A 26,033-nucleotide genomic window follows, 5' to 3' on the forward strand; every position below is an offset into this window, starting at 1 on the left:
TTTTTAAAAATTTTTTCTTTAAAACGACAACGCTTTTAAAGTGTTGCAAAAAGTATTGTCTTTGTAAAAAAAACAACAACGTTTTTAAAGCGTTGTAATAGCGTTGTCTTCGCTAAAAATGACAACGCTTTAAAAGCGTTGTCTTCACTACAAACGACAACGCTTTAAAAGCGTTGTCGTTGAGCAGACTTTTCACAACAGTGCCTTTAACAACGCTTTTTCAGGCACAAAGACAACACTTTAAAAGCGTTGTCTATTAGCTTTTTTCTTGTAGTGAGCTGCGGAAGAGTACTCCAGTGGACGAGAAGAACGTGTGCGGCGTTCGAGAGACGAGAAGCCGGACGGAAGCTTGCTCGAGGAGAAGGCCGGAAATTGGGTTCCGGTGAGCCCTATTTCGGTTGGCCGAAATCACCCAAAAGAACGGAACTTCGGAAGACGAAACAAAGAAGCAAGCAAGCTGGAAAAAGCTGCCTGCCAGCTTGGAGGCGCCTCCAGCTTGAAGGCGCCTCCAGCTTGAAGGCGCCTCCAGCTTGAAGGCGCCTTCAATGCCTGTTGGAGGCGCCTCGGACCCGGCAGAAGTAAACGTTGAGCTGTTTGAATAAAATTTTATCCCCTCTCTCGTTGGAGGCACCTTGGACCCTGTTGGAGGCGCCTTGGACCTCGGGATAGACTTTCCAGGAGCTATATAAAGTGTATGATCGAAAATAATTTAGATATCTCCACAATGACATGATATTCTCCACTTTGGGCCTAAGTCCTCATGGTTTTGCTCTTGGGCTCTACCCAAAAGGCCTCAGGCCAATGGAGATATCTTTTTCTTATAAACCCATGATCTTTTCCATGTGTTTTCAATATGGGACTATGTTTGCAACCTTGCAACCCCAACAATCCCCCCCTCAAACAAAGGACCATGGGCTTCCCACGTCCGATCCTCGACCCACCAGGTCTTCCTGCCCCTCGGTCTACTCGACCTACTAGGACTTCCTGCCCCTCGGTCTACCCGACCTACTAGGACTTCCTGCCCCTCGGTCCACCCGACCTACTAGGACTTCCTGCCTGGTGTCTGGTCCTCTTGATCCGAACATAGGAGCCCCCACTTTCTTTGTTCGAGGTCAATATTGTACTCACATGGTTCAATCAGACCATAGCTCTTGTGCACAGTCGGTGGTTAAACCTTCTGGCAGTCCGAGCTCTGATACCAATTGTAGGATCGAAAAGAATTTAGATATCTCCACAATGACATGATATTGTCCACTTTGGGCCTAAGCCCTCATGGTTTTGCTCTTGGGCTCTACCCAAAAGGCCTCATGCCAATGGAGATATCTTTTTCTTATAAACCCATGATCTTTTCCATGTGTTTTCAATATGAGACTATGTTTGCAACCTTGCAACCCCAACATAAAGGCCCCTGGAGTTAGGAAATAAACAACAACTCAAGCAATCAATTCTGTAGTCTTTCCTATCAACTAGTGAGCGTTTTAAGTGTGTAAAAGGCTTCTCCGCCTTCAGCAAAGGAGATCTTCTATTGTGCTTTTCTTACTGCCCTGGATTAACAACCCTCTTGGTTGTAACCAGGTTAAATTTCTGTCTCCTTTTATTTCTGCTCTTAATTTTATTATAGTTGCTTTATTTTTGAGTTGAAAGATCCGAGGAGGGTATCGTTTTAATTTTTCAGAAGTAATTCACCCCCTCTTGCCGGCCTCCGCTGCACCTACAAAATGCTGAATAATTCTCTAATGCATTCACTATGCGGAGGAATAACTCTCTTCGCATTCGAAATCGTCTTCGAAATATTTCATCATGATACACCGGGGTTATAGAGAAATAATCATTGACGAGCCTCTCATGCCCGACTTCACGATTTCTTTGGACGAACCTTCTTCTGCGCATGCCCCTCCTCTGATATGCTTCCATAAGTTGTTGGTGTTGTTCAAGAACCAATAACATCAAGTCTTCACCCGGATCATAAGCTTGCTCATCGATTTCAACATGGACTTCGTCTTCGCTTGTCGAGCTGGAACTTAAGCTAGAGCTGCCTGTAGAATGAGAGATTTTTGGAGGAAACACGTTTTAGTATATGTGTTTAAGAAATGGTATGATAGTCGAATGAAAATCTTGTAGCACAATGTGTCTATATATATTGTTTTTCTCATGCAACGGCTAGTTTGCAACGACTAGTTTGCAACGGTTAGTTTGCAACGGGTAGTTTGCAACGGTAAGTTTACAACAACTAGTTTGCAACGGCTAATTTGCAATGGTTAGTTTGCAACGGTAAGTTGTTGGATCGAGAACGAGCTAGAGGGGGGGTGAATAGCGCTCGTAGCTATTGTGTTCGATTATCGGAATCGTAAAAAAGATTCGTTCAGAAATTAAAGCAGCGGAAATGAAATAATGAAATACAGACACAAAGGATTTTACTTCGTTCGGAGCCTGTGACAACTCCTACTAGAAGGCCCGCGATCCTTGATCGCTTTCGATGGGCAACAACTATAAGCACGATTATTACAAACTAAGTATTACAATGAGTGCGTTAAATAAATCTATACCGACGACGGAAAATGAGATCTCGAAGCTCTGGGTCGTCGGGCACGAGTAGCAGCACTTCGAAATGTCTTTTGGAGCAGCACGTGGCAAGAGAATCACTTGTAATCAGATGAATTGAGGTGCTGCTCGAAACCCCCTTATAAAGGGTGTTCAAGGCGCCTTGGAAGCCTCCGAAGGCGCCTCTATACTGCCGAGTCACCCGCGTGGATCAAGCTTGAACTGGTCGAAGTTCATCTGCTCAAGGCGCCTTATGCCCCATTAAGGCGCCTTCCAAGGCGCCTTATGACTTCTTCAAGGCGCCTCCCAAGGTGCTTCGCAGCCAGCTCCAGCTTTGCACCCGAGGCGCCTCCAAGCTCCATGGAGGTGCCTCGGACACTGTTCATCCGAGGGAAGACTTTATTATTTTGTACCTGCAAGATATGTTAGTCCCAAACAATATCCTGCAACACAAAGTTAACACATAAAGTCATAAATAAGGTAACAAAATATTATCGATAGTCATCAGACTATTCGGGTCTAACTTCAAATTTTCGTCCGGAAATCCTAGGTCGACCCAACGCCTACTGTTCCCTCTACGGGGAACGCGTCCTCACCTATTCCACTCAGGAGATTTACCTGCTGCCAGTGCGATCCTCCGGATCGACTGGACTTTTGCTCAGCACTCGACGCTTCCGGACTTTCTGCTGGACATCCGCTTCCCGGCTAGTCCAGTATTTCACCTGGTTCGCGACACCAGGACTTTCCACCTAGGGTTACCACCCCCTAGGACTTTTGCCTGAAGCCATCGACCTGCCAAGACTTTCCGCATAAGGTTACCACCCCCTATGACCTAAGGTTACCACCCCCTAGGGTTTTCCCTTTGCCTAACCGCAGCTAGGACTTTTCTCCACCTAGGGTTACCACCCCCTAGGACCTAGGGTTACCACCCCCTAGGGTTTTCACCTGCCTAACCGTAGTTAGGACTTTCCTGAAACACTCATTCAACATGTTAGATAACAACACACCTTAACTTTGAATCCTTTGCCATTATCAAAACTTAAGTTCGATCGTCGGATGCTTCCTGCACCAAAAATCTCCCCCTTTTTGATTATGGCAATCCAAATTCAAAGTTAAGTAAAACAGATGCATGAATATCTTAAAAGATTTTAAGTGAATAAGTTTAAGTATATAAATTCAAATAAAAGCATAACTTAAGCTAACACTTAAACTTTTGTGAAGCTCCCCCTCAATACAGGGTTTCCTTTTACTTTTGAATTAGATTTTGATTGATTTTGTTTTACTTTAACTTAAGCTAACACTTAAACTTTTGTGAAGCTCCCCCTTAATACAGGGCTTCCTTTTACTTTTGAATTAGATTTTGATTGATTTTGTTTTACTTTGAATTTCCCTACTCTCCCCCTTTGCCATTTATCAAAAAATAAGCTAGTTTCAAGCAATTTTTAATTTTTCTTAGGAAAAAAACAGATTAGGCTTATGAATGGTAAATTACTTTGGAAAAATTTTTAACTAAGTTTAAAAGGCTAATACTTAGTAGACTATTAAGAACGATTTTAGCCACTTTTGAAACTTAGTTGATTTTTGAAATATACTTAGCTAAATTTTGAAAATCTTAAAGAATATTGAAGTATCTTTTTACTTAGCAAAAATATTTTGAAGGCAATGAGTAAGAATTTTGCAAAACTATGATTTTTAATACTTTAAGGTAAAAAAAAATTAGCTTAGTAAGAATTTATAAAGAGTTAGATTTGAAAGGTTGGCTAAGTTTGCAAAAGTTTGAAGGTTTTTATATGAACTACTTAGCTTAGTCTTTTGTAAACATTGAAAATATAGCTTAAGTTAAAAAGACACTTAGCTTAACAATACTTATTGTTGAAAAATTAGGAGTACGAACTTGTTAATTTTTAGGACGAAGAGGGAGAAACTAAATGTTTAATTTAGTTTATTTAATCAAATTGGTTGGTCCTTAAGTCCAAGCATGAGTCAAGTTAACTAGATGTTAAGTTATCTAAATTGTTTTGATCAGGTATCAGAGCCCTAAAGTACAAGAATGCTCAATCTTAGACGTATAAGTTGATGAAAAGTTTAAAGTCTAAAAAAAATTGGATTTGCTTTAACTTTTCAAAGAGTTTAACTTTTAAAGATAATTAAAACCATAAAATTTATTTTAAAAGAAACTTAGCTTGACTCCACTCACTCCCCCTTAATTAATGCCACATTAAGTCCTGAGGATTCTAGAGTCCAAGCATGTAAATTAAAAAAAATAGTTATTTTATATTTTCCTAAATTACCATCTCACCCATTCTAGGTTTTCAGGCATGTTTAGCTTATGAGTGAGTGCTAGATAAAGTTAACTTTGTTTTAAAATATTGAGAATATAAGTTAGAATTTAAAATAAGTGACCATTTAATTATTTTGAAGATTTAAAAATTAATTAAGTTTAGAATTTCAAAGAATTTAATAACTTCTGAAAAGGGTTTTGAAATTAATCTTTCAAAATAATTTTTAAAAGAATTTTTGAAAGGTTTTTAAAAGAATTTTTGAAAGAATTTTTGAAAGAATTTAAAAAGGATTTTTAAAATATTTTTAAAAGAATTTTAAAAAGGAATTTTAAAAGTTTTTTTTAAAAGAATTTTTGAAAGGATTTTTAAAAGATTTTTAAAAGTAATTTTGAAATTAAGTTTTAAAGATTTTTAAAATAATTTTGAAATGATTTTTAAAAGGATTTTTAAAAGTAATTTTGAAATTAAGTTTTAAAGATTTTTAAAATAATTTTGAAAATATTTTTAAAGTAATTTTGAAATTAAGTATTAAAGATTTTGAAATAATTTTGAAAAGATTTTTAAAGGAATTTTGAAATTAAGTTTTAAAGTTTTTAAAGAATTTTGAAATTAAGTTTTAAAGATTTTGAAATAATTTTGAAAATATTTTTAAAGGAATTTTGAAATTAAGTTTTAAAGATTTTGAAAAGATTTTGAAAAGATTTTTAAAGAATTTTGAAATTAATTTTTAAATATTTTTAAAATAATTTTGAAAAGATTTTTAAAGGAATTTTGAAATTAAGTTTTAAAGATTTTTAAAAGATTTTTAAAGAATTTTGAAATTAAGTTTTAAAGATTTTGAAAAGATTTTTGAAAAGATTTTTAAAAGAATTTTGAAATTAAGTTTTAAAGATTTTGAAAAGATTTTTAAAGAATTTAGATTTTTAAAATAATTTTGAAAAGATTTTTAAAGAATTTTGAAATTAAGTTTTAAAGATTTTTAAAATAATTTTGAAAAGATTTTTAAAGTAATTTTGAAATTAAGTTTTAAAGATTTTGAAATTTGAATTTTAAATTGATTTAATTTCGAATTTTTTTAATTGAATTTTGAATTTTGAATTTTAATTTAATTTAATTTTGAATTTTGAATTTTAGTTTAATTTCGAATTTATAATTTAATTTCGAATTTTAATTTAATTTAGAATTTAGAATTTAGAATTCTAATTTAATTTCGAATTTATAATTTTATTTCGAATTTTTTAATTTAATTTTGAATTTTAATTTAATTTCGAATTTAGAATTTAGAATTTAATTTAATTTTGAATTTATAATTTTATTTCAAATTTTTTAATTTAATTTTGAATTTTAATTTCGTTTAACTTTTTGCTCCCCTGGATCATAGCCTCGATATGGTCTATCGAGGTAGTAGACTTGATCCTTGGGGACCCAATATTGACCAAGTCCAACTTGATTGACCAAGTTGGACTTAGGTACCCATGCTTGGACTACCTTTCTATTATTTCTATTTACTAAAGACAGATATGATTTATATTTTGTTTTGGTCTTAAATCCAAGTCTAGATTTGTTGTAACTGGCTCGCTGTTTTCCAAGAATTAGATCCAAAATCTTCGAATCCAAGGTGAACCGTTCCAACGTGTCCTTGAGTTCTTTAATTTGAGTTTTCAAATTGGAATTTTCTTCCTCAAGTTGTTGGACTTGAGTCGAACTTCCAATTTGAACTGACTCAATTAAAGCACTCAAGTCAGTCGCTTCCTTAAGGGTTGTTACCTCCTTTTGGAGCGACTTGACCCGGATGTTGGATTTAGCCAATTTCTTAAGCAGGTAAGGAATTAAGTTTTCCGAAATTTCTAAGTCAATACTAGACATTAAAGAGCTTACAGTGAGTTTGGGTCCTTCGAAAACGGATACGGATCTGTGGCTTCGCTCTGACTTCGTGTCTGACTCGTTCTCGGTTTCGGATTCAAACTCGGACTCGGTTTCGGCCACGGATGCTAGTACTGGTAGAGCGAGGAAACTCGTCTGCTCTTCTGCGTCGGATTCGGATTCGTCTGATGACTCAGACCATGTTGCCTTCATCTTTCTAGCTTATTGTGTTATGCTTGTACCTGCAACCCACTCAATACCTTCCTCGGCCGGAGTAGTATCAGTCTACTCATGTAATTCAAATAATTTATCATGCTTACTTGTGTCTGACATACCTTCGTGTAACTGAATCAGATTCTCCCACAGCTCCCTGGCGCTTGAGAATGGGCCGGCGCGATTCATCTCCTTATTCGTTAAGCCGCACTGAAGTGTATACGTTGCTTTTGCGTTTGCTTCTACCTTTTTGATAAGGTTCGCGTCCCAGTTCTCGTACGGTAGTGGTATGCCGCCGCCGTCAGTTGGTATTTCAAGCCCGGTCTTGGTGATCATCCAGATATCGAACTCGGTTTGTAGGTACGACTCCATTCGGCCTTTCCAGTTGCCGAAGTCTTCGCCAGAGAAGAGCGGTGGGCGAGCAGTGTTGTAGCCTTCTTGATGGGCCATTTAAATCTTGCAAAAATTAAAAACAAGAAGATCTATTCCAAGACAGAGTCTTGGATTAGTAGTGCGGGAAGAATAAAAAAAAATGAGCTCAAGTGGTATTGACCAACTTTGAGCAACACCGATTTTGAAAAGAATTAGAATTTTAGCTACTAAGCTAATTTCTAATTGACTCTGAAAAACCAAAATATACCACGAAAAAATGTTTTGAATGGTGGTTGCACCAATTCAAAACGACCCCGCTCTGATACCAATTGTTGGATCGAAAAGAATTTAGATATCTGTATGATATTGTGACGGCTCCTACTCGAAGGCCCGCGATCCTTGATCACTTTCGATGGGCAACAACTATAAGCACGATTATTACAAACTAAGTATTACAATGAGTGCGTTAGATAAATCTATACCGACGACGGAAAATGAGATCTCGGAGCTCTGGATCGTCGGGCACGAGTAGCAGCACTTCGAAATGTCTTTTGGAGCAGCACGTGGCAAGAGAATCACTTGTAATCAGATGAATTGAGGTGTTGCTCGAAACCCCCTTATAAAGGGTGTTCAAGGCGCCTTGGAAGCCTCTGAAGGCGCCTCCATACTGTCGAGTCACCCGCATGGATCAAGCTTGAACTGGTCGAAGTTCATCTGCTCAAGGCGCCTTATGCCCCATTCAAGGCGCCTTATGACTTCTTCAAGGCGCCTCCCAAGGTGTTTCGCAACCAGCTCCAGCTTTGCACCCGAGGCGCCTCCAAGCTCCATGGAGGCGCCTCAGACACTGTTCATCCAAGGGAAGACTTTATTATTTTGTACCTGCAAGATATGTTAGTCCCAAATAATATCCTGCAACACAAAGTTAGCACATAAAGTCATAAATAAGGTAACAAAATATTATCGATAGTCATCAGACTATCCGGGTTTGACTTCGGATTTCCGTCCGGAAATCCTAGGTCGACCCGACACCTACTGTTCCCTCTACGGGAAACGCATCCTCACCTACTCCACTCAGGAGATTTACCTGCTGCCAGTGCGATCCTCCAGATCGACTGGACTTTTGCTCAGCACTCGACGCTTCCGGACTTTCTGCTGGACATCCGCTTCCTGGCTAGTCTAGTCTTTCACCTGGTTCGCGACACCAGGACTTTCCACCTAGAGTTACCACCCCCTAGGACTTTTGCCTGAAGCCATCGACCTGCCAAGACTTTCCGCATAGGGTTACCACCCCCTATGACCTAGGGTTACCACCCCCTAGGGTTTTCCCTTTGCCTAACCGCAGTTAGGACTTTTCTCTACTTGGGGTTACCACCCCCTAGGACCTAGGGTTACCACCCCTTAGGGTTTTCACCCCTAGGGTTTTCACCTGCCTAACCGTAGTTAGGACTTTCCTGAAACACTCATTCAACATGTTAGATAACAACACACATTAACTTTGAATCTTTTGCCATTATTAAAACTTAGGTTCGATCGTCGGATGCTTCCTGCACCAACATAAGTTTGTAACGTCTATTTTCCAACGGCTAGTTGTAATAGCTAGTTTTCAAGGCTTGTTTATAACGACTATTTTGTAAAATTATAATAATTAAAAATCACATTAACCGAAATGAGAAATATAATAATTAAAAATTACAATCACTGGAAAATATAATAATACTAGAAAATGAACGTTGAGTAAACAATTTAGATATTCCATCTCGACCTAATATCCTGGCATAGGCATTCATGTATGATAAGCTGCTCCTTTGTCATCTACGAGGTATTTTTGTTCAATACTTCGTACTCCTTTAACTTCAAGCGACGATTCTTAGCATCAGATTTAGACAATGCAACTTTTGCCTTAATCTCCTCTACTTTGAGTTGTTTTTGTTTCAAATCGACTTCGGACTTCTTCATGCTTGTGTACTCAGTGAACTTTGTGATAATATTTTTGTAGTTTACTGTCAGATTCTCCATGGTCGATTTTAATTTGTCTTTTCCCTTTCTTTTTGCTGCCTTTTATCCTATTGGATGAGTATCTTCATAATCCAGGTCTATACTCACATCTTGGTTAGAGGAGGTGTTGCTTACTCCCGACTCTGAGGTCCTCGTCTTCTTTGTGGCCACAAAGTGATCAGCGAATTGTGGAGTAAACATTAGACGATCTTTGACAATTCTCTACACATGTTCGAGATTGAATGCAATGCCATTGTTTTCGGATCAATATTTTTCGTACGCAAACCTCAATATATCTTCATCACTGTGACCACTTCGATATGAACTATAAACACTATTGTAATTTACGTTGAATCGATATACCTTCTTTTGGATTGTATTGTGCCAATGTGACCGTATAACATTTGCACATCTGGTGTTTGAACCTAGGGGAAGATTCTCATTGTAGTATCTTGCAACCCGTCTCCAAAAAGCATCCGCCTTTTGATCATTACCGATTATTGAATCATCACTGATAGTGACAAAACTTCTCGCTAAGACCTCGTCTTCAACCTTTGTCCAACTTGAACGCTTTCTTGTACCCTCAGCATTTGAAACCGCCTTTTCTAAATTGACCACCTCAATTGGGGATTCACGGTCGGAAAGCTGAGTCTCCGGGATAAAAGTCGGAGTTGCAGGTTCATTCGACATCGAAGGAGTGAAAGACATACCAGTTGTATGTGGGGTACCATATCCATGAATAACCGACGGCGTGAAATACGGATGACTCATGTTTTGCCAATATTCGGCTGGAAGCGGTTGATATGGACCTCGAGGGACATAATTAAGATGATTCATAGAATTTCCAAAACTTTGGAAATTTTGAAGATTTTGTGGAGGAAACGACATATTGGGAAATGGATGTGAGTATTGATAATTTGGTGGAATTTATGAATTTTGGGAAGATGAATATTCTTGCGAGTTGTTTGTAGAATTCAAGAAATTTATAAAAAAAATGCCCTATTATTTTTATCCATTTCGGATAGAAAATAAGATGATAGGAACTTGAAAAAATAGATGGGGAAAGAATTTAGAGAGTAGAATCGAAAGAGTAGTAAGTTGAAATGAAAATATGTGCACATATGGATGAATATTTATAGATAAAATTTTGAACTAGCCGTTAAAAAACTAACCATTTTATTTAATTTTTAATTTTATAATTTACATTTAAAAAAAAACTTAAAAAAATTATACACATGGGGTGGGCTAGGACTGGCCCACCCCATACAAAGCTCGAATATTCTCTCGGGGAATAGAGACATCGCATCATGATTTACTCCCCTTCCAAATAAAGCATATCACATCATCACCTTTTGCTCTAAGAACTTGCGCAAACAGGGTTGGATCCTCTAGAACGTGGATTGTCTTATTTTTGATAAATTACTGGTTAATCAATTTAATCGGATCGGGTGCCATGAGTGTCCAGATCCGAACTGTAACCTAAAACGACACTCCATTTTCAATCGCCCTCGTTAAACCCCGAGCAAACGCAGCCTTCGACTTCCTCCCCAAATGGCCCGCCTCGCTCACCTTCTCCTCTCTCACGCTGGCCACTGCCGCCGCCTACGGCCTTCGCAATCCGTCTCCTTCTTCTGGCGATCCCTCTCCTCCTCAGGCCCGATCAGTCCCGTTTCATACACAGTTAAGCCCAAGGATCCCAACGACGAAGGTGATCCTGATCCGTCGGCCAAGGAGGCTGCCTCTCCACCTAGCCATCCCACTCCTCCGCCGAGTCGTCCTCGCTCGTCGTTTCCGGATGGCGGTTCCGGCCCTTGGACGAGAGAGGACGCCCGGTTCGTCAAGGACATCCCTACTATATCCCCGGTGTCTTACGCGTCTCGCGTGGCTCCGTTGCCGGAGTACAAAGCTCCAGATCCGCAGGAGAACAGGGATGAGGAAGGGCTACTGCAGCAGGAGGCCAGGAGGATCCAACCACGGGGTCCGACGCGGAGCATATTTGCTACTCAGGAGGAAGAGAAAATTCCGTTCCCTACTCTCATCCCTCAGGAGAAGAAACCGCAGAAGGTTCCGATGGATTTGATGGAGGCCATCCGTCAAGTCAAGGTCAGCATATTACGTCACTGTCTAGTGTCTTCGTCTGTTTCATTACCTTAAAACTGCTGGATGCGTAAGAAATTTCTATGTTTTATGTTGTTTCTACTCACAATGTTTTATTTTGTGGGAATGCTTGCCATATGTTTGATCCTACAATCATTTCTGCGTCACTGATTAGAGGGGATCCAATGTAATAATTTAGGTTGAAAAAGAATGAAAACGGTCTGTTACTATTTTCCACCCGATTCTAATTTTAATCTTAAATAAATTTCATAGGGAAAGTGCTTCCAACTTAAAGAACTTATGATGATTTATTATGAGTAGAGGTTGCAGTGCAAGCTTTACAATTTGAGATCGGAGAGGTTGCAGTTCAAACTTTACTATTTAAGATCTCTACTTGTTACTGCACCAAAAGTGTATCAACATTACTACTTTATATTAAACTACAATCTTCAGTATTTGCATGTACTTGATTTAGGAACCGCAAAAGTTTTGTGATAACAGTTAATAAGATATGTCATGTTGAAAATCAAAGAAACATCGAGCAATCAATCAAAATCTAAAAATTAAACTTGTGTTATGTCATTTTGACTATCCAACAATCAAGAATGGTTTTGATGATTGAAGACCTGTGATTACTAGATTCAGAGTCGGATAGTGTGCACTGTTCCCACTTTGATTCTGAAGGGATGTTCATTGGTTTTATGTCCATTTGTCATTGATTCAATCCATTTCAAGAATCCCATCTCCTATCTTTTTGAACTTCTTTTTGCACTCTTTATTATTATTTTGTACAATCCTATGAGATTGTATGAGAAGCTAGCTAGTGCGATCCTGACAAGCAGTTGATTTTTGGTAATAATATGCCATATGAGATATTTAGAGAGTGAGAGGTTTCTATGTATGCTAGATTGACTTACTGTAGGAGGTGGGAGTGTTATAAAATTCACAGTTTTATAAGATACTCTTGTCAGGGAAACTATTTTTTTTCCACCTTCCGAGGCTTCATCACTTGCTGGTAATTATATGAATTTCAATCCATTAAAAGATCTTGCTGATACCGTCTTCATTTATTATTATTATTGTTGTTGTTGTTGTTGTTGTTGTTGCTGCTGCCGCTGCTGCTCATAATCCACTTCTTACTGATTTTCATAATTTCTAGCCATTGTTCAGGTTAATGCAAGGCGTCGATTTGTTGAAACAGTTGAAGCTCATGTTAACTTGGGTGTTGATCCACGTAGAGGCGATCAGGTTTTTTTTTAATACTTTTTAGAAGACGATCCTTAAATCAAGTAATTCCTTCCATGTCTGGCTTGCTCATTCTTTATTATTGTTTTTCAACAGTAGAACAGTTATGATTTCTTTTACTTTTGAGGTACTATTTTGCATCAATGCTCTATGCGCTCTCTATTTTGTTGTGTTGGTTTGCATAAAGTGTTCATATGACCCACAAGATGGAATAGTTGAATCCATTGTAAGTATACATATTATGCACATAGATAGCTTACAGACCTATCAACAAGACTGAATTGTTGAGCCTCTTGAAGAATCTACTTCTCTCAGACTTTATCCATAATATTAATGCCAGAAACCTATTATCCTTTTTCATTTCCTATATATATGTGTGTGTGTGGAAAGTAGAACAGATTGCTGATGCCCAGTCACTATGTTGTTGCATACTTCCCAGCATGGACTGATTTACGGAAGCATTAAGATGTAAAACTATCTTGTCGCAGACACCCATATCATTTGCATATATATACTTCCCAGTCACTATCTTACTGCAGATACCCATATCATTTGCATCTATCTGCCATTTGTGATATTGGTTTAAACTCCATGTGTATTCCCACATGTGAGGTTGTGGGCTAATGAGGTGGACTTGTGGCCTTGATGAGGACATTAAGCTTTAAGTGAGATAGATTGTAGGCTAATGAAGATTTATAGGCTTTCATAGGTGAACTATGATTAACCTGTAATCAGCATTTTGGACCAATAATTGTGCGAAACGAAGTTGATGGATGATTTTCTCGTTTGGATGGGTCATCATGATTGGGCATTAGATATTTTATCAAATTATCTCTGTTCCACATTTCAACAATCAGTGGATCACTCTTTTGTGAGCTAATGTTGCATATTTTCTAAATTTGTTTCCCCTGGAAGTCTGGATATGTCTCTTAGACAGCATCTCACTGTTGCAGATGGTACGTGGTGCCTTAACACTGCCTCATGGCACTGGGAAGGTATCTTGGATTACATTGGCTTATATTTTTCCATTCATTTTGTTAAGGATACTTATAGTCTCTGTTGGTCCAGACTGTAAGGGTGGCTGTATTTGCTGAAGGGCCTTCAGTAGAAGAAGCCAGAGCTGCAGGAGCTGATATTGTCGGTGGCAATGAGCTTATTGAAGAAATAAAAAACGGTATTACAACTTCACCTATGATAGAAAATTCTCAAGTTTCAAGTAATTTTGATATTGCTACATTTTTCTCGTCTCAAAGGTTGAAGTAGGCACAACTTTGTTCATTATTACAAAACAGTTATATTATTTTCGAACAGCCTTTAATTGCCATTATACTAGATAACAGACTTTATATTCCTATTCTATTTAATCATTGTCCAAAGTTGAATTTCTAATTAGTTTACAGCAAGGTAGAATGCATTCAGTTTAATAGTCTTTACTACTTAAATCTTTTATATATATGCGATTGTCCTAGGGCATCCTAAAATGCACGTTAGACACACGTTATTAGATATTTCTTCCTATTTCTTCTCTGCTCATCTTTATTATGTTTGCACCTTTGTGGGAGTATTTTGGATAATGCGTAAATTTATTTAATGCATATCCAATTGTTTGGTTCCCCAATATGTCTTGGTATACATTCACTTTTCAGGTTTTAATGGGTGTTAATGACTGTTTGTTTGCACTTCTTGTAACTATTAATTGCTTTCTGATTTGTTTAACCATGACAAAATCTGTATGTAGGAGGTGGCAAACTTAACTTTGACAAGTGCATAGCAACTCCTATGTTCATGCCTCGTCTGTCAAAGGTTTTGTACCATGGAACATGAGTTATGCATTTTTTTTTTGTTTTTTGCTTCTCTATGCATGCTTCATTACTTTGCTTGTGCTGTTCTATTTTCAGATTGCTAGGATCCTTGGCCCTCGAGGTTTGATGCCGAATCCAAAAGTAAGTTTCTTCTACTTTTCACTAAAGATTATGAAACATGCATTGCTGATTCTAAATCTTCTTTTTTTATATAGTTAGGGTCTGTAACAAGTGATGTTTCAGGAGCTGTAAAAGCAGCAAAATCTGGCCGTATCGACTTTAAGATCGACAAGACTGCTATTGTTCATGTTGGCCTTGGAAAGGTCTGATTACTCATGTATTGATTTTTTATCATAGTAAAATGTGTTAGCATATCCTGCTATATGTGCATATTATTGTTCCACACTAGGCTCTAATTCATTTTAGTGTTTGGAGTGATGTTCAAGAGACTGAATTTTATCCTGGCTCACAAATATCTAAAATAGGTTCTGCTGGAACTGGTTGGAGACCATGACTTGCATATGTTTGCTGCTTGATGTTGTGGACTTTGGTATATGTCACATCACATACAATTGATCATGCCTGCAAAAGAATTGTGGTTAATTAGTAGATTGATAGTATTATGTTCACACTAATTTTTGATGTATTCTAAACATGACAAATAGTGTGATTCAATATGTATGTGTTATTTTTACTATACGTTTCTAGATACTTTTTGAGAGTTGGATTATCTTCTTTCAAACCAACTCAAGGCAACAGTTGCTATTGATGAAACTCTCTCGGTCTTGTCACATTTTCCAGGCCAATTTTTCTAACTCTTTCCTTTCACATTTCCAGGTCAATTTTTCTGAGGAGTCTCTTCGTGAAAACATCGGAGCTTTTGTACACTCACTATTAGTTGCAAAACCTGTTGGACTTAAAAAGAGTATATTCGCGATCAGTTTCCAATTTAATTATATATATTTTTTATTGTCATTTGCATTAAGAAGTGATTTTATACTATTAAATTGGCCGAATGAATTTACTTAAGGAATGCCAGCTGTTGCTCTGATGATCTGATATAAGCACTCATATGTGCCTTTAAATATTCGACTAAGTATCTACTGTTTAAAGAAATTTGTTTCCATACTTTAAATGATATATTCTCATGTTTCTTGTTATTGCAGCCTCCAAATATGCTGGATATGTCAAGAACTTCACTTTAAGTAGCACAGTGAGTAACTCTAAACCAAATCCGTTGAATAAAAGTCAAGTTTGTAAAATTCCAAACACTGCAAAATTTACAGTTTTCGTAGTCCTTTGACAAAAAAAACAGCTAAAATGTCTGAATGAATGCTATAGTTCAATATCTTATTTAGTCTTAATTCAGATGATTGCTATGTGAAAAGATAATATCATACCATCTTGTCAGCCAAAATCATAATTTTCCTAGACTCTATCTTCGTTGTTTTAAAAAAGCTTAAACCTAACCCGCTTATGTGGCCAGTTTATGCAATAAATGATAGCATAAGATATGCTTATGGTCACACAAGGATCATGTGATAGTGTTGTTGGTTAACAAGCATTATCATACATTATTTACTTCATATCATATATTGCTTAGATTTACATATATTCATCTGCATACTCATACTACATACCATCTACATAGGCCTTTTGGAACCTTCCTAATATTCTGTCAATATATTAATGTCTGTGTTCTTTCTGTTTTTAAGTTGTAATTGTTTTAACTTCGATTACATTGTAGTGAAACAATAGTAAGGTTACTGTCCCAGCCACAGTCCGTTTAATGAGTATCAACCCATTATTAATTTATCATGTTCTACTACTGGCCCAAAACATTCAAGTCCAAGTTAATAGCAATTCACTCATCTAACTTGTAAAGCTTCTTTATTAGCGTATAATTCACCACGACTCACTTAAGGTTTAATATCCTCTTCAAGACTTATAGTCTAGCTCATATTCTACAATCGTCTGTGACTACACCCAAACAAGCCTTTCCAATGCTCACTGTCTAGAATTATGTAACATTGTTGCCGATTGTGACTCAGAACTGACTATTTAACTTGTCGAGCCCAGCCAATGACTCAAAATACTTAAACCAACCAAGTTTGTAAATACTTCACTCATCTATTATTGGAAGATGAGCATAATAAATTCCTTACGGTAAAGACAATAACCAATACCTTTTTTTTCTGCTGCTTCATCTTGTTTTCCATCATTTTCTTTTACACGCTAGTCTTTAAACGAATAATTGCATCTTTGTTACAGATGGGACCTGGATTTCCAATCACAATACAGTCACTCTCTTTGGCTGCTGACAACTACAACAAGGTCCATGTAAAACAGTGAAAACTCTGTTGCAGCGCTTGGAGTCGGACACAATTTTGTCAACTGCCACGCAATTCCAGTAGAGCGTCAGCAAAATTCCTTGCACACTATAATTGTTTTCTTAGTCTCTCCTTTAGTGAGGATTTGGCTAAACTTGCTTTCTCAGACAGCAAAGAAATCTGGAGGACTCGAGTTGATTCCACTATTTGTCATCCAGAGTTGATAAACAGTGCTTGAATTTCGATGCCACTATTTGTACTAAATTAGTATTTCATTTCTATCCCAAATGGCATGGACGCTTCTTATCTCACAATTTATTTTGCTGAAGCAGCTGCAATTGGAAGCCATCAGCATTTTTTAATAATTTCTTGTTTGTTCTTAAAAAAGCTTACCCATAAACCGATTCACTATGTTCATGCTTTACTTTACCAAATTCCACAATTTCTTATCATTTATTTTCAACACTTTAGCCAAAAGAAAGAAGAAAATAAATTTATGATACATAAGTTCGAACGACATTTGTTGAATAAGTTAAAAGACAATTCATACGTTAGTTTTTGATACTTTAAATTAAAAGATTAATTTACATCTTTTGGAAATATAATCAAATAATATAATAATTACTTGAGTATGTAAATGCTATTGAATAATATAATCGATTTAATATATTATCATTTGATTATATTACAATACTCTTTGATTAACAAAAAATTCTTATGGTAATATATTAATCGATATGCATCAATTTTATAAAATTAAAAGTTAATGTCAGGCCATTTTTATTAGATTTTCATAAAACATTTAGTGATTTATACCTGATTTACTAAATGATCCTTTAAATTAATCTAATTACTAATTCGAAAGTGCAAGATGAAGATGATTTATTGGGCCGAGGAAGCATCCGTCGCCCCACATAGCAATCAATCGTTAGGGTTTTGCGCGTTAAGCCCTCGAGTGTCGTCCCAGATCAGTGGCTGAGCCAGTCATGGCGTCTCGGTACAGATCGATCTCGCGGCCGGCTCTCTCCTTCCTCAACCACGCTAGGACGAGAAACGCCAGCCCTCTTCTCTCACCAAATCCTTCCATTCTTCGTCGGCCTCGCTCTCCAAGGTAACCCAGTTCAGCTCGGCTCGTTGTTGATCTTTCGGTCAATGTTGAGGGTTTGAAGCGGTTGGCGTTTGTTTCAGTGTCTCGCGTGAACTGGGGGCTCTCTGCACCCTCCTGCCGCTCTACAGCGCGGTGTCCTCGGCGCGTCTGATCTCGAGGCTGGGGATCGACGCCTCCGGGAGCTCGTCCTCAAGGTCCTTGTCCCAGGGTATGCTCCGCGGTTCCGACCCCGGTGTCTGATCTGATCTCCCAAGATGTGTTTCTTTCATTGCTTGGTTGAGTAAGCAGTCATTGGTTTCTCGATTTCTTCCCATTTCTGTGCTTGCCCATTATACCATACATTTTAATTATGTTATGCTTGATGGTATTTAAAATGCTTCGATTATTGGAGATTGGGAAGATTCTATCTGACATACTTGAGCAAGATCAAACAATTGAACCACTTAAATTTGGCTGAATTAGTCACCATTCTAGAACCTAGAAAGTATTTAGGCTTTGATAGCAAGTAGTGTTTTCCCCCTCCTTCTGTTGCCCTTATTGTTGCTAGGTTTTTCTTGCATGGCTTAATCAGAGATCCATAAGTGTTGAGAAGTCTAGGGTTTATACCTTTTTTACATGGAATTGTTAAGAACGATCGACTCATGTGTTACAACATTGACTGAGAGACTGCTATATGGACAACTAAGGACATGTGACTGTTCATAGGCCAACTTCTACTACTCTTCTGTAGGTGAACTTGATACAGCTAGGACACTTATTGAACCCTGCAAATTCCCAGAATATTAGTTGAGTGTGCAATGTCTTTTATTGTCTTCGAGGTAGCTGATTGCTAGGAAGGAATAGTGCTAGAGTTGACAGTATTATGTTATTTTCATATCAGTGTTTGGAGGAGACAGGAGGAGGTAGAGGTGAGCATGGTTTAGGAAAAAACCACATTCCTACATATATTGCACCTAATGATGAAAAGGTAGATCGAAATTCAAGTGAGAAGAGGGTGAGGACTTGGTGATCATTGTTGGGAAGCATAGTTAATGCCGCGGCAAAAGGGTGGTGTTGTGGCAAGTAGCATGACTGAAATGATGCCGAAAGAGGTGTAAACGAGTTACCACCTACAGAAGAAATGTTGAACTTGCACTGATCGATGTACGAATGCCAATTGATAGGTGTTATTTTTTCTTAGTTAGTCTTGGCATGATTCTGCTAGATGCAATGATGCGGGGAATTGACATACTGTTGATCCTTCATGGTGGAGCTAGCTGAATTGATGTGAATGGGCTATTAACTTTTAGAAAATTTTTAAAAATGTAAAACAAATTTATTCTTTTCAATGATTCTTAACTCCTTTTCCATATGCAGTATAAGGAAAAAAGCTTTTGAAGAACTTGTGAGAGTGAAATATGATGATTTTTTTTAGTCAGGATAAAAATGAAGATACCGTTTTTCAGTTTTTTAGTGATGTAGAATGAATATAAGCAGCGATGTCTGGTATAATGTGAATATTTGATTAACATTTGAAATTTGTATGTTCATGAAACAGTCAATGGTATAGAAAGGAAAAAGATATATGGCAAAATGCGTTTACCATCATGTTTTACTCTATTTCAGTTTACTATCATTTACAAGTAGTGCTGATGTTTGTTTTATATTTCCTACAGAGTTGGGTCTTTCCGTGCCCCGATGAATTTGCACTGATTGTCGTTCATATTCTGAGGGTTTCAGGTTAGTTTGCTCTTATAAAAAGTTCAAGCGAGATTCTCATACAATTTTATCGAAACCATTAGATAAATTCCTTGTTGTCAATCAGCTTGAATAATTTGTCAAAGTTAGGATGAGTTCAATGTTCAAATACTCTTCTGTTTAATAGCCTCATTGTAGGCTTTCGTTGTGATGTTTTGCCAACAAAATCACAAATGTTATGAAACCCAATTGGCTGGTTTGATGATTTCTTTGTCTGACAGATTGAATTGTATCTGATTGCCGGTAAACTCTTAAGTCAGCACTCGATTTACTCGACAGATTGACAACCTTTCTTTTTTGTGAGAGTAGGGATGGAAATGTAGTGAGGCATTGCGGGTTAGCTATGAACTTTTTTATCCTATCTTCTTGCGGGCTGGGTTTAAGGCAGGGCATAACTAACATATGTTCGAATTGGGGTTTCGACTAATTCAACTGCAAGAAGTTGCGACCCGAGTTTGAGCAATTAAATCATTGCTTGTCTGCATCAATCGGTCAGTTGGATCCATCGTCTTCAGATATGGATTGGCTTAGTCACTTCGATTGGTAGGTAGGTTGGATTCATTTGTCTTCAGGTCGTGGTGAAGTTTGTGTTACTCTCATGTTAGCGGTCAGGATTGTTTAGCAGAAGTGGAAGGATCTACTAGTTCGATCTCATTGTAAGCGATTAGAATTGTCAATCAGAGACACAAGATTCTTGTTCATGTGAATGTTATCTGTGACCATAAGCGATTAGGATCGTCCATCAGAGATGAAAGTTTCTGGTTATGTTTGGCTGGATGCTGTCTACATTTCCCCAAGTGTCTCGCGTGAACTGGGGGCTCTCTGCACCCTCCTGCCGCTCTACAGCGCGGTCTCCTCGGCGCGTCTGATCTCGAGGCTGGGGATCGACGCCTCCGGGAGCTCGTCCTCAAGGTCATTGTCCCAGGGTATGCTCCGCGGTTCCGACCCCGGTGTCTGATCTGATCTCCCAAGATGTGTTTCTTTCCTTGCTTGGTTGAGTAAGCAGTCACTGGTTTCTCGATTTCTTCTCATTTCGGTGCTTGCCCATTATACCATATATTTTAATTATGTTATGCTTGATTGTATTTAAAATGCTTGGATTATTGGAGATTTGGAAGGTTCTATCTGACATACTTGAGCAAGATCAAACAAATGAACCACTTAAATTTGCCTGAATTAGTCACCATTCTAGAACCTAGAAAGTATTTAGGCTTTGATAGCAAGTAGTGTTTTCCCCCTCCTGTTGCCCTTATTGTTGCTAGGTTTTTCTTACATGGCGTAATCAGAGATCCATAAGTGTTGAGAAGTCTAGGGTTTATACCTTTTTTACATGGAATTGTTGAGAACGATCGACTCATGTGTTACAACATTGACTGAGAGACTGCTATATGGACAACTAAGGACTTGTGACTGTTCATAGGCCAACTTCTACTACTCTTCTGTAGGCGAACTTGATACAGCTAGGACACTTATTAACCCCTGCAAATTCCCGGAATATTAGTTCAGTGTGCAATGTCTTTTATTGTCTTCGAGGTAGCTGATTGCTAGGCAGAAATAGCGCTAGAGTTGACAGTATTATGTTATTTTCATATCAGTGTTTGGAGGAGACAGGAGAAGGTAGAGGTGAGCATGGTTTAGGAAAAAACCACATTCCTACATATATTGCACCTAATGATGAAAAGGTAGATCAAAATTCAAGTGAGAAGAGGGTGAGGACTTGGTGATCATTGTTGGGAAGCATAGTTAATGTCGCGGCAAAAGGGTGGTGTTGTGGCAAGTAGCATGACTGAAATGATGCCGAAAGAGGTGTAAACGAGTTACCACCTACAGAAGAAATGTTGGACTTGCACTGATCGATGTACGAATGCCAATTGATAGGTGTTATTTTTCTTAGTTAGTCTTGGCATGATTCTGCTAGATGCAATGATGCGGGAATTGACATACTGTTGATCCTTCATGGTGGAGCTAGCTGAATTGATGCGAATGGGCTATTAACTTTTAGAAAATTTTTAAAAATGTAAAACAAATTTATTCTTTTCAATGATTCTCAACTCCTTTTCCATATGCAGTATAAGGAAAAAAGCTTTTGAAGAACTTGTGAGAGTGAAATATGATGATTTTTTTTAGTCAGGATAAAAATCAAGATACGGTTTTTCAGTTTTTTAGTGATGTCAAAGGAATGAATATAAGCAGCAATGTCTGGTATAATGTGAATATTTGATTAACATTTGAAATTTGTATGTTCATGAAACAGTCAATGCTAGAGAAAGGAAAAAGATATATAGCCAATTGCGTTTACCATCATGTTTATTTTTGCATCTCATGTTTTACTCTATTTCAGTTTACTATCATTTACAAGGTAAGTAGTGCTGATGTTGTTTGTTTTATATTTCCTACAGAGTTGGGCCTTTCCGTGCCCCGATGAATTTGCACTGTTTGTCGTTCATATTCTGAGGGTTTCAGGTTAGTTTGCTCTTATAAAAAGTTCAAGCGAGATTCTCATACAATTTTATCGAAACCATTAGATAAATTCCTTGTTGTCAATCAGCTTTAATAATTTGTCAAAGTTAGGATGAGTTCAATGTTCAAATACTGTTCTGTTTAATAGCCTCATTGTAGGCTTTCGTTGTGGTGTTTTGCCAACAAAATCACAAATGTTATGAAACCCGACTGGCTGGTTTGATGATTTCTTTGTCTGACAGATTGAATTGTATCTGATTGCCGGTAAACTCTTAAGTCAACACTCGATTTACTCGACAGATTGACAACCTTTCTTTTTGTGAGAGTAGGGATCGAAATGTAGTGAGGCATTGCGGGTTAGCTATGAACTTTTCTATCCTATCTTCTTGCGGGCTGGGTTTAAGGCAGGGCATAACTAACATGTTTGAATTGGGGTTTCGACTAATTCAACTGCAAGAAGTTACGACTGGAGTTTGAACAATTAAATCATTGCTTGTCTGCTTCGATCGGTCAGTTGGATCCATCGTCTTCAGCTATGGATGGGCTTATTCACTTCGATTGGTAGTAGGTTGGGTTCATTTGTCTTCAGGTCGCAGTGAAGTTTGTGTTACTCTTGTCAGCAGTCAGGATTGTTTAGCAGAAGTGGAAGGATCTACTAGTTCGATCTCATTGTAAGCTTTGGTAGTAGGTTGGGTTCATTTGTCTTCAGGTCGCGGTGAAGTTTGTGTTACTCTTGTCAGCAGTCAGGATTGTTTAGCAGAAGTGGAAGGATCTACTAGTTCGATCTCATTGTAAGCTATTAGAACTGTCAATCAGAGACACAAGATTCTTGTTCATGTGAATGTTATCTGTGACCACAAGCGATTAGGATCGTCCATCAGAGATGAAAGTTTCTGGTTATGTTTGGCTGGATGTTGTCTACATTTCCCCAAGTGTTTTTTTTTTCCTTAAAAAAATAAAACAAAATAAATAGAAAAACAGTGGCAGAAGTAGTTGGGGATTCAGAATGCCATGGTGCTTGCTGCCTTAATGTGCCAACGTAAACTTCCCTGAAGGATATCATATTTACAGAAGGTAGAATAGAATAGCTTATTGGCCAGCATAAGGATATAAAATCACAAAAGATAAGCGCAAACCCTTGTGTGCAGATGTTACCTAGCAAGCTCTTATTTCAGGCAGACGAGGAGGAAGTCTTGGAAGGTCACCGGAAGCCATTAAAGCTGCAAAGAAACATGAGACCCTCGCCATCATTGGCCTAGCAAGAGCAATTTTCCGAATGCGCTTCAGTTCCTTTGCTTCCACCTCAGTGGAGCCATATCCTTCTAAATCTGCCTCTGTTATCAGTACCGTGTCTCCTGGATGAGAGAAAAACAGGGTGCTTTTGACTTCCAGACTTTCCAGTTCTTGTCTCTTGAAGTCTTGGACAGCCTGAAAATAACCAAAGGTAGGGATTGGCAGGAATATCAAAACTATAGTCAGCAGCATACCGTTCCAATAGATGATAACATAGAAATACAAAGTTTGAGATGGCATGGACATGATGATAACCAGTAGAGTTTGATTCTATTGCAGTGGAAGATACAACGGACAGATGAAAATCCATTTAATTGATTCGAATATTTCTAGGGATATATATAGCCTTACATGGAGTTTAAAATAATTTAATTCAAATATTTCTAGTTGCTGATCCAAAATTTTGTTGCATACCTGCCACTGGGAAGGAGCTAATAGCACCCTTGGTCTTTTCGATCTAACATACTCTAAAGCAGCTGTAGCCGTCATATTCCTGTACTTAACCTGCATAAGAAGTTGGAAAAAACACCAATGGAACACATAAAGACTGGTTTGGTCACACCAAGCTTAACACAGGAGAAGTTGAACGATATTAGTATTCCATTGTACCAGATAGCATAAAACAATAGTTGTGCTACGGCCCCTTCCAGCTTTACAGTGAACATAAGTCGTCCTCCCACAAGATGCATTGCCTGAAACAAGAGGTGTCGAAGTCTCACTGACATGCTGGAAGAACTAAGAAACATAAGCAAAAATGCTTTCGACATAAATGTCCTTTAACAGACACATCAAAACAGGTTACTTCCCAACGAGTATACAAATCAAGAATCAGTTACCAGATCTTGGGTTTTTGTAAACGTAATTGCACAAGGCCTAATATCATATAGTCTTACTGTGGATGAAATCAACTGCTCTGCGTATATCCACAGGTGAAGGTGCAAAAAGGTAGTCTCTTGTAGGGATCACCAAGTGATCAATTCCATGGGTCTATAAATCAACATAAACAAAATGTTAACATTGAATATATATCATATCCAGTGATGAAGAGCTTGCTTTGCTTCCAGTGGAAAATTTAAGATAATGCAGTTGAAAATACAACAAAAAAACATTAAATACATACTAGTAAAAGTAGGGCTGTAAACGAGCCGATCCGAGTTGAACTTTAGGGAGTTTAAGCTTGTTTGATAAGGGTGTTCAAACTTGTTTGATAAGGTAATTGAGCTGAGCCAAGCTTAAAATGAACCAAGCTTTTAAAATGATTGTTCAAGCTTGACTTGATTTACTTTTTATAAGCTTGAGCTTGTTTAAAACTTGGCTTATTTAGATATTATCGAGCTTTTAATTCAATCTTGGTTCGAGCTTGACTTTAACTTAGTTAAAGTTTGATTTGTTTAGATGTTATCGAGTTCTCAATTCAAGTTTATTTGATTATTTGAAAATTTAGTTGTTTGATTGGTTATTGAGTTTGATAATTTAAATTTATTTATTTATTTTATTTTATTATTTATTTAACATATTGAAAAAAGAATTATTAATGAATATGGTTCATGAACATTGTTCATGAACGTTGTTCACGAACGTTAACGAGCTGAACACATATGTGTTCACATTTGTTTGTTTAGTTTAACGAATTGTTCAAGCTTGTTTATTTAATTAATTTTGTGTATATTGAACGAACATAAATAAATTTGTACTAAGTCGAACATTAAACTTGTTCACGAACGCTTGATTCATTTATCGTTAAAAGTGAGGCTAAGAGGCATATGGAAGTTAAGCAGTGTGGTATGGAACAAATGGTTTAGTACTTCGGGCAACCACCACAATGAAGATGGAAGCATTTAAAAACTAAGCCAAGTAGTCTCATCTTTTGCTAACGTCTATACATGATTTCAAACGAAAAAGTATAGGCTTCCTATCAAACAGGCTATCATGAAAAACTTGCCTTGTATAATGATGGAGGAACCAAGGTCTCATATGGTTCATTCAACGTAACAACAGCATGAACACCAAGCTGCCGCAAGCGCGGTACGTCTTTAGGAAATGGCACAGCCCCAAGTAAAAGAAACTACACAATCAAACAGAAGGGGGAAAAAGAACTTGGATGAGAGGAGGTAATTGGAAGCAAGGACAAGAGTTGGGTAGAAGGGAAAACGAAACTCTGCTTGCACAAAAACAATCACCTGTTCTATTTCGTCCCACCAGCGAAACTCCGCTTGCATCATGTTTCGGAGAACATTGTACATAAGCGTTGGGTAGAAGAGAACCCGGGCACCAGCTCCGACGAGCGCCCTTTTTGCCTTGAGCGGCACAATCTCCTGCGAGCCGGAATCGCAATATTCCTCGGACGCTCCGTCCTCCAACTCCGTTATCTTCATATCGTCCTCCGATACCAAATTCCCACTCCACAGCACCTCCAATCGGGGATCCGCTTTGCAATTCCAGAAAACCCTTACCCTAGAAGATCGAATCGGATAACGACGCAGGCAAGCGATTGCGTCGGGCGCGCGACGAGGCGGAAAGAGAGATCGAAGCCTTGAAGCCCGATCTGCAACCGATTCACCACCGAGGCCCCCCAAAATCGCCGATCTCGGCGGTCGTGACTGGTGGTGGTGGAGATCCCATCGGAGCGAGAAAGTCGTCCACTTCGCAGAGGATAACGCCGTGACGCTACGTATGCAATAAAGCCCCTGTCTAT

General features: G+C 38.0%; 4 protein-coding genes across 7 annotated transcripts; 2 read left to right on the forward strand and 2 right to left on the reverse strand.

Moving 5' to 3' along the window:
• Window positions 1-9,530: 9,530 nt before the first annotated feature.
• LOC122041110 (glutathione S-transferase T3-like) lies at window positions 9,531-10,037 on the reverse strand. The gene has a single exon (XM_042600695.1). It carries the CDS (start codon window positions 10,035-10,037, stop codon window positions 9,531-9,533), a length of 507 nt encoding a protein of 168 aa, XP_042456629.1.
• A 738-nt stretch (window positions 10,038-10,775) lies between these two features.
• Window positions 10,776-17,054, forward strand: LOC121973637 (50S ribosomal protein L1-like). The gene is made up of 10 exons (XM_042525028.1): window positions 10,776-11,369; window positions 12,534-12,611; window positions 13,562-13,603; window positions 13,677-13,782; window positions 14,347-14,411; window positions 14,507-14,551; window positions 14,626-14,733; window positions 15,248-15,335; window positions 15,577-15,623; window positions 16,682-17,054. Exons 1-10 carry the CDS (start codon window positions 10,818-10,820, stop codon window positions 16,760-16,762), a joined length of 1,212 nt encoding a protein of 403 aa, XP_042380962.1. The 5' UTR covers window positions 10,776-10,817; the 3' UTR covers window positions 16,763-17,054.
• Window positions 17,055-17,638: 584 nt separating this feature from the next.
• Window positions 17,639-22,271, forward strand: LOC121973661 (protein NONRESPONDING TO OXYLIPINS 2, mitochondrial-like). 3 transcript variants are annotated; one of them, XR_006109702.1, is made up of 4 exons: window positions 17,650-17,851; window positions 17,929-18,128; window positions 19,504-19,567; window positions 21,985-22,271. XR_006109702.1 is itself a non-coding variant. In XM_042525060.1 (3 exons), the coding sequence occupies exons 1-3, from the start codon at window positions 17,727-17,729 to the stop codon at window positions 22,008-22,010; spliced, it is 279 nt and encodes a 92-aa protein (XP_042380994.1). In that variant the 5' UTR covers window positions 17,639-17,726; the 3' UTR covers window positions 22,011-22,271. The 3 variants fall into 3 exon arrangements, 2 of the variants coding, with proteins under 2 accessions (XP_042380994.1, XP_042380987.1); XM_042525060.1 differs by lacking the exons at window positions 17,929-18,128; window positions 19,504-19,567 and adding an exon at window positions 20,384-20,511 and having other exon boundaries at window positions 17,639-17,851; XM_042525053.1 differs by lacking the exon at window positions 21,985-22,271 and having other exon boundaries at window positions 17,639-17,851; window positions 17,929-18,056; window positions 19,504-20,327.
• Window positions 22,272-23,038: 767 nt separating this feature from the next.
• On the reverse strand, window positions 23,039-26,008 carry LOC121973645 (phosphatidylglycerophosphate phosphatase PTPMT2-like). Of its 2 annotated transcripts, XM_042525044.1 has the most exons (7): window positions 25,519-26,008; window positions 25,281-25,403; window positions 24,232-24,325; window positions 23,948-24,030; window positions 23,753-23,842; window positions 23,201-23,473; window positions 23,039-23,094 (listed from the first exon to the last, which is right to left on the reverse strand). In XM_042525044.1, exons 1-6 carry the CDS (start codon window positions 25,711-25,713, stop codon window positions 23,201-23,203), a joined length of 858 nt encoding a protein of 285 aa, XP_042380978.1. In that variant the 5' UTR covers window positions 25,714-26,008; the 3' UTR covers window positions 23,039-23,094. The 2 variants fall into 2 exon arrangements, with proteins under 2 accessions (XP_042380978.1, XP_042380971.1); XM_042525037.1 differs by having other exon boundaries at window positions 23,039-23,473.
• Window positions 26,009-26,033: the final 25 nt, after the last annotated feature.

This window comes from Zingiber officinale, chromosome 1B, assembly GCF_018446385.1.
Source record: "Zingiber officinale cultivar Zhangliang chromosome 1B, Zo_v1.1, whole genome shotgun sequence".
NCBI classification, from domain to species: Eukaryota; Viridiplantae; Streptophyta; class Magnoliopsida; order Zingiberales; family Zingiberaceae; genus Zingiber; species Zingiber officinale.